We start from the raw sequence: 8,185 nt of genomic DNA on the forward strand, positions 1-8,185 counted from the left end.
CGGCCCTGTTAATGTTGCTGCATTATTAGCGGGATCCTCCGGGAGTCCTGGAATACTTTCCTCGCAGTTAGTCTAAATAACAGTCCTACGGGCATTAACTTGAGTCTGGCCAGGCTGCTGCTGCCCGGGACTGTTCTGGGTTTTATGGGCGGCGGGGGGAAGGAGGAGGGCACGGGCACGGGGCCGAGCCAGACCCCGAGCCGCGTCGGCGTTCTTCCTGATCAGGACAGCGCGAGCTGCCATTCACCGCGGAGGGACGTCTTTCACGTTCAACACAGATGGAGCGGCCGCCGCAAGAGTTGCAATGTCTGGGCATTAAGTGTGTCCCAGCCATATGCACAAAGACTCATAGAAACACTCCCACACACAGATATACACACACAACACAATGCTTGGCTTTGTACTGGGTTTGTATGTAAATGAACAGTGGGAAATGTTAAGGAAGCCATTTTAAACCTCTGTACTCTGAACTCGGATTATTTAAAAGGTCCAGTGTGTGGGATTTGGATGGGTGGGGGTTATTGGCATAAATGAAACAAAAAAATGAATGGCTATGTTTTCATTGTTGTATAATCACCTGAAACTAGGGATCATTATGTTTTTGTTCGATTTAAATTCTACAGTGGCACAGAAGGGGCAAACCAAACACTGGCTCGAGAGAGAGCCTTTATGTTGTGTGTTACCTGAAGGCCACCATAGTTCTCTCCATGCTTTGAATAGGAGGGGTGAGCAGAGCGCTGTTCAGTTGAATGCAATCTACAAGCTCACCTCTAGATGCCGCTACATCCTCCAGACTGCACCTTCAACTATATATATATATATATATATATATATATATATATATATATATATATATATATATATAAACACACAAATATATACACAAATATCTTAATAACTACTTCACCTCTCTTTTAGTAGCCACAAAACGTCATACAGCATTACTTTAAATACATAGCTATATAGGTAATGTTTACTACCCGGGGGAGTGATAGTGTGCAGGAAGGTAAGTACCTCAGACCATATTGAAAGTCTCATATCAGCAAGCAGCTGCCAACAGTACGGAGTGTTTGCATCGAGACCACACTTCCTTCCCAAAGCCGTGACAACACAGAAGCGGAAATAACGACAGAGATATGAGGATTTAGAACTGTGAGGGTCAGCAGAGGAGAAAAGGTCAGTTCAGTGACTCGACATTTTACACAAACACACACACACACACACACACACACACACAGATCCTGATACTCACTCTTGTACGGCGCGGGCTATAGACAGCGCTGTGGAGCCGGTCTCATTAACACTGTCCAAGGTCACGTTTGGCAGGTCGTCGTCGTCGCTGTCGCTCTTGATCTGCCTCGGCGACAGGCCGCTGTGGTCTGTGTGTGCTGTGAGGACGAGGACACAGTGTCAGTGGGTACACTTGTACATGTGTTACTGAGTGTGTGTGTGTGTGTGTGTGTGTGTGTGTGAATACTGAATATGTCCAAGTTAAGAGCACGCGTGCATGAGTGCCACTCCGCTCTCTGCTCCCCCTCACATGTGCGACTGACAGAGAATGGTATTCGTGGTAATGACAAACTTTTACATAAAAGGCCCCGGAGACAAACACACAAAGTGAGAATCCACCCGTTCGCTGCCGCGTGCTCTTCACACAGCATCCTGCTGATTAGCGATTCTTATCTTTTGCACAGTGACCACAAAGAAAGACAAGAAAAAAAAAAAGATGAATGTTTTAAAACTCTTGCTCTTCACCGCGAGCCAGTGAGCCTCTGAGCCTGTGAGCGCTGCGGGGTCGCTGTCTCTCGAGCCGCACGACAAACTAACATCTATTCTGCGAGTTGTGACAACTTCTCCCCTGGACAACTCATTGGATATATTGCCAGAGCCCGCGGGCCATTCTGTCCTCTCCGTCTCCATGGACACAGTCCAGGAGAACTGAAGAGATGGATGTAAAAAAAAAAAAAAAAAACCTGTCGGAGACTACTTGTCAAGGAAAAGTTGCTGGAAATCCACTGGATTAAATTCGGGAACTCTGGCTGCACGCTGAAGATATTACGAAGAGCTATTCTTGCGGTTCTCCACACAAACGGCGAATATGCAGGGATCCATTTTTCCTGCGACGTCCCCGCTCCACTGTAAGCCGGGCGCTTTTATAAAAGCTATCAGGTCTTCACCTTCTCTGCCCTCTCAGCCGAGACCGGGGCCATAATGGCCCATAATGAGGGTCTAGAGTTGGGTGCAGACACGGTGTTATTACTGGGAAGTGTGGGGTGTGTGGGAGTGGGGGGTTCGAACTGTTGTCGACTAAGACACGCAGAGTGGTCACCCCAGCCTCGCCTGCCCTATGGAAAACCTGTAATTAGTCAGAAATGCATCGTGCGATGGGGAATAAAAAGGGAGGGGGTGTATTTTGGAGCGAGGGACACAAAGGAGGAGTGGTGGAGAGGTGGGCAGAGCACCGGATTTCTTTCTTTCTCTCCTGTTGTATCCAGTCAAGCCCTGTTTCCATGGCAACCTCCTGCCGGAGACAGTGAGACAGCAGTGAAAGGAAGGGTACCCGCCCTCTCTTGAAGAGGATGGCCAAACCTGTGTGCATGTGGGCGAGTGGGAGTGTGTGTGTGTGTGTGTGTGTGAGAGTGTTTTTGTATCCGTGTTGAAAGCGTCATGATTGAGACTTGCTTCGCTGCTCCTGATTGTTCTGTTTGTATCAAGGCGAACGCGACGGGCTCTTGACCCTCACATGGAGGGGGAGTGTGCTTTAGAGAACCTCTCTTCCCCATGTCAACAACTATTTCTTTTTTAAACCACCAAAGCAATAGTTACATCTGAAGAAGAAAAACAAAAAAAAGATAGGAGGACCCTCCCCTACAAAAGAAACTATGTCCAAACTAAACTATGATATCTGGAGGCACTTCGTTATTTTTCATTTGACTTTGACTGCGTGAATTCCTCTGCAAACGCTCTCATTAAGTCACATTAAGAGCAATAAATAGCTAAATGTTCTGTTTGTCTACTGGTTGCGACCTCATTAAAAATGACTGTATCCACCACACCCAGCATTCAAACACTCCGTTCAGCCCGTTCGCTCCGCGCTCTGAGCGTTCAGAGGCGGGCAAGCGCTGATGTTGGACTGTGCATGCGTGTGTGTGTGTGTGTGTGTGTGTGTGTGTGCGTTTGCATGTGTTTGCGTAGGTGCCACCCATCTTCAATATCCATCCACACCCTCTTATGCAAGCCTTGTTTTTCCTGTCCGTTCTTCCTCCCTCTCCTCTCCTCTACTCGGGAGCAGACTCCCAACGCCCCGTCTCCGAGGGGACCACCCCACCCAGCGTCTCTGACTTCACGCTCTAATTACACATGTTCGCTGTTTGTACGTACAGCACACAGTGAGTGTGTCCGTCCATCCTGCAGGGAGTGACTTTTTGCATCCAACCAACAGTTGGCCTGTGTGTGCGGCTCCGAGCTGGACAGAAACACCTACTGTGGGCTCGCTCCCAGTGGTTGGCAGTAAAACCACACCCAGAGAGAAAACCAATAACACGGTCGAGGCCAGGCCGGCGTAGGTCGACAGCAACGCTCAATGCTATGCCGGATATTTGCGTTTCGAGAGAGAGAAAGAAAAAGAAAGGCCAACGACCCATGTTGCCCTGGTTACCGGCACAAGAGGCTATTTAAGAGCAAAAAAAAAAATAAAGATGGGAGGCTTTTCAACCTGTAAACCTCATCTTTACTCTGGCGGATGTCACCGTCTGAGAGGCCGCCTCGAACAGAATGCACACACATTCAGCTTTTACCGAGGTGTTTCGGCGAGTTCTTTGACTGAGGACGTCTGGGCAGATAAATATCAAATATAAATCTCTTCGGGCCTGCATCACATCACCGCTTCTTTACAAGCCGGGTTGCCTGCATGGTGTCGTTTTTTGACCTGGACCAAGCTTTGTTCCGTCCCTGAAAAAGGTTTCCGATGTGTTTTCGGGGGTGTTTTCATGATTTCGCAGGGACTTGAATTCACCCTTCACAAGAATGTAGCAGCAGTGTATAGCAAAGGTCGACAAACTTGTCCATGAAAGTTGGAGGCCATGCCGAGAGCTCAACTTTACGATGTAGAACTAATATAAAATATAATCATGAGGCAAAAAGAGCTCAGTCTCAATCATAATGCATCATTTCCGTGCAGCTGCTGGAGCACCTCTGACATTTAAGCGTTTAACTGAATGACTAAAGAGGTTTCATAGAAATCCCACAAGAACACAGCATGAATATGGAGTGGAGTCCGAGAGCGCGCTCTGCCTCACCTTTGCCCTGGCTTTTCACCTCGTCCAGCAGAGGTAGCATGATGGCGTTGTTGAGGCTGGACGGTGATCGAACGGCAGTGGTGTACATGAGAGGCAGCGACTGCACCACCACCGGGATGCGGTGGACATGGCTGGCCAGCTTCCCCACCCCATGCAGGCTCAGGGGGCTGGACGGAGGCGGCGGCACAGAGTGCAGGATGTGCAAATACGGCTGACCTCTCACCCCGCCTCCGGGGGAGACCAAGGGGGCCGGCGTGAGCAGCGATGAGGCTGAGGTGATGACCGACGGCGAGGACGAGGAGGAGGAGGAGGAGGAGGAGGAGGATGACGACGACAAGGACGACGGCGAGAAGGCGTATCGGAGCGGGGAGGAGGACGAGGCGGTGGTCGGGGTGGTGGACAAAGAGGAGGGGCGGGGCTTGTTGATCGACAGGTCGACGGGCTCGGTCTGCGTGTGGAAGTGCAGGTCGTGGGCGAGAAGGTCTTCTGGGGGCTCCGCTTTGACTCTGCTGAGGAAGAAGGGCACGCCGTCCATCGCAGAGTAAGGCCGCACTTTCGGTGACTGTGGGAGCAGAAGGAACAGGAGTGTTAGATTTGTCCTTTTTTAAGGCCACACGCACAACCTGCAAGACAGAAATCAGAGAAACAATCCGTCATCAATAAATGTACTCATGGCATGGCACTTCACGTCGCTCCCGCCGAAACAATTCCTCCGTCTGCGATGGGTCGGGTCAGAACGTGCGGATGATATTCAGAGACAACACAACTCATACGCAGTGGCAGGTATTGGGAAAGGAGCAACTCATTTCCTCCTGTTCATTCAAGCGTTCAGCTCCTCCCTGGTTAGCATGATGTCATACGCGGATGAAACGCAGGAGCAGATAGTGTCTCTCACACTCGCCTCCTCTACTTCTCTGTCTTTCTTTTCTCTCAGTGTGGGCCTCTCTCTCTCTCTCTCTCTCTCTTCCTCCTGTTTTCCATCACTCCCACCGAAAAGCAGCTCTCTTGGCTCCCCCCGTATCTCTCCTAAATCTCCTTTGTGACGGTGGAAAAACATTCATATGGGCTCAATTTCCTGACCATCTCTCTCTCTCTCTCTCTCTCTCTCTCTCTCTCTCTCTCTCTCTCGCTCTCTCTCTCTCAGCGATGGGCCTTCTAAGGCCAAACGCTGGTGGCTCAGCGCATCCCTCGACACATCTTTCACTTAACACCGGAGCAGACTGTAACACAAGAGCTCTGTCTGTCCGCACAACTTTCAGGGAGGGGGGGGGGGGGTAATGACAAGCACACGCGGTACAGAGTGCAACACTCGCTTTGCTGCACGTTATTTGTTTCTCCGGGGCTCCTCGCGTCTTTTGTTCCATCGTCATGTAGCAGATCTAGACCCACTGTGCTCGAGTGTGTGGTGTCGATCCTCACACTGGGGGCCTTTCAGGGGGCTGAGTCACGTTTAGAGTAGATCCTAGATTTTCTTGTTACTAATCATACAGGAAAAAGCTCATTAAAGCAGAGGGGGGAAAGTTAAAAACTTGTGCAGCGGTCGCAGCTGCCGCGGATATGAAAAACGCTCTGTACTGTGGAATCTCATCCTCACTTTTGTTTTGGAGACTGACATTTCTTTCCCCTTATGTAATGCTGGCTGAGAGTGGATGTGTGGTGGATTACGGATTCTTCTCAGTGGTGTGTGTGTGTGTGTGTGTGTGTGTGTGTGTGTGTGTGTGCTCTTTTATGTAGTTGCCTGCTATTTTTACTCCAGACATGTATACTCGTTTTCGGGCCTACAGTTGGTGTTATGACCTCATGAATCTAGAGTTCTTCTCCTCAGTTGGAAAACAAACCCTACTCCATGAAAGATGGCCTCCGATGACCCCTGGACCCAGTAGGGGTTCAGCTCAGGGTCAGTTGTGTCAAGGTCAGGGTTCATAGCACATCATGTCTTGCTTCATAATACCACCCACCAAGCAATTGTTTTTTACACTAGTGTATATAATGTATAAAATCACTCTAATTTGAATATATTTGTTACAATTTGAATACATTTATTACAAATTTTATATTATAATCAAGGCCATTGTTGTGTACATTGCGTGTTTACCTACAAAAGACAGCAACGTGTGTTCATTAATTTCAACTCGTTAAGTGCTTAAGTTAAGTTCTTTTTTTTAAATACACTTCTGTGTTCACTGGAAACAAGCTGGGTTTAGGCAACAATGAAACGACTTGGTTAGGTTTAGGTAACGATTGTGAAATACTTAGTAAGGCTTAGGAAAAGATTGTGAACTTTGGTTCAGGAAAACAACGTTAAATACTTATTTAGGTTAAAGAAAAGATCGTGAAATACTTAGCTTTAGGAAAAGAACGTAAAACTTAGTTAGCTTGAGGCAACAAAACTATTTCATTTCGGAAAAGATTGTGAAATACTTAGTTAGGTTACGGAAAAGATGGTTGTTTGGGTTTATTACTACGGAAGTGCCGATACTGAAGTACACAGGTTACGTGACAAATCCATCAAGGAAGAAACAGCGGCCTCCTGGCTGGATCTGTGTTGGTCGGACCCGTCCACCTCCTCTCCCTGATGCAGCCCTGCGCAGGTTTTGTCATCAACCTTTATTCCTCCGCATTCACAATTACGTGTTAACAAACTGAACTATTAATGTGGGGTAACTACATATTTTTTAAAGGAATTTGCTAAGAACACTGGATGACACCAGCCTGAAAATTTGGATGAGTTGAAATCATCATGCTTTATTTGCAGAAACTTCCAGTCGTACAATTCCTTCAAAAAACTATTATTACTGCTATTTATTGCTGATAGTTATTAATGGCTGATTTTTTTTAATGAGATTTCTTCTGGGAGACCTAACCACCCTTTATTAAGGCATCTACAATTATTATATGGCAAAGTCAACAATATAGTATTTGTAAATTAGTGTACTAAAAGCTTCCACACAACAGGCTGAGGTGGAGGAGGCTGCTGTTGCCGTGGAGCTAATGAACGAGCCGCTGATGGTGAAGCAGGAATGAAGTAGGTGATGCCAATCAGTTGATGCGAGCTCTCCTTTATTATTCCTAACGCGATGCTCCACATTCAAGTTGCAAATGTCGGCTGTGGAGTTGTTTGGCCCGCTCATAATGCTAATATATTCCTGGGGTGATTGTTAAGTTATCACTCTGATGGGTGGAGAATCATGTGACTCAGAGTTTGCAGAGAAAGAATTAGTTGTCCTCATTGCTGTTGTATGTATATAATATTCATAAGCTCAGAAATACATTTCAGCCACAGCTGCCCCTCATCAGCATGTTTTAAACACTTTACTTTATGCTCCTCAATTTAGCATTTATGAGAAGTAAACCAACATTTAAAGGAACTGTGTGTCGCAATATGGGCAGAAATGGAATATGATGATAATGAGTATATTTTATTTAACCTGAAAATATAGAATGCTGTGGTTTCGTGACCTTAGAAAAGGAAGTTTATGTCTACATACAAAGCAGCTCCTCCTCACAGAGCCGTGTTTCTACAGTAGTCCAAAGCGGACTAACATAACGCGGGTCTGGAAAGGGCCATTCGCGTCGAGTTTAGTCTCTCTCTCTTTCTCTGTATTCTTTCCTTTAGTTGCGGGAAGACGATGTAGAAATAGGAGAGAACAGCAGTATGACACACAACAAAATCAAGCCCGGGACAGTGCGGTGCAGTGTGTCTACAGTGTAGTCTCTTTCGACCAAAAGACTCCCTCGGGCGATCTAACTTGTCTTTGTGTTTTATCCCAGCATGTAAATCTCCCATTTAACTATCTCTCTTATTTGCTGCTCCACGGCTTTACCTTGAGAAACATTTCAAATGAAATATCAGTTGATTTATAATATGCATGTTTGTGGTGTCAGAT

At 47.1% G+C, this 8,185-nt stretch overlaps 1 protein-coding gene across 3 annotated transcripts in view; it reads right to left on the reverse strand.

Annotated features, from left to right (window-relative positions):
- Positions 1 to 8,185, reverse strand: part of klf12b (Kruppel like factor 12b) — a 37,273-nt gene that overhangs the window by 10,007 nt on the left and 19,081 nt on the right. For all 3 annotated transcript variants that reach the window (XM_068573191.1, XM_068573190.1, XM_068573192.1), the window contains exons 3-4: positions 4,299 to 4,860; positions 1,253 to 1,388 (exon numbers count right to left, since the gene is read on the reverse strand). In XM_068573191.1, coding sequence (XP_068429292.1) covers positions 1,253 to 1,388; positions 4,299 to 4,860 — 698 coding nt within the window. The remainder of the gene's footprint in view (positions 1 to 1,252; positions 1,389 to 4,298; positions 4,861 to 8,185) is intronic.

This window comes from Clinocottus analis, unplaced genomic scaffold (genome assembly GCF_023055335.1).
Source record: "Clinocottus analis isolate CAN_PGR_092001 unplaced genomic scaffold, fCliAna1.0.p SCAF_12, whole genome shotgun sequence".
Taxonomy (NCBI): domain Eukaryota; kingdom Metazoa; phylum Chordata; class Actinopteri; order Perciformes; family Cottidae; genus Clinocottus; species Clinocottus analis.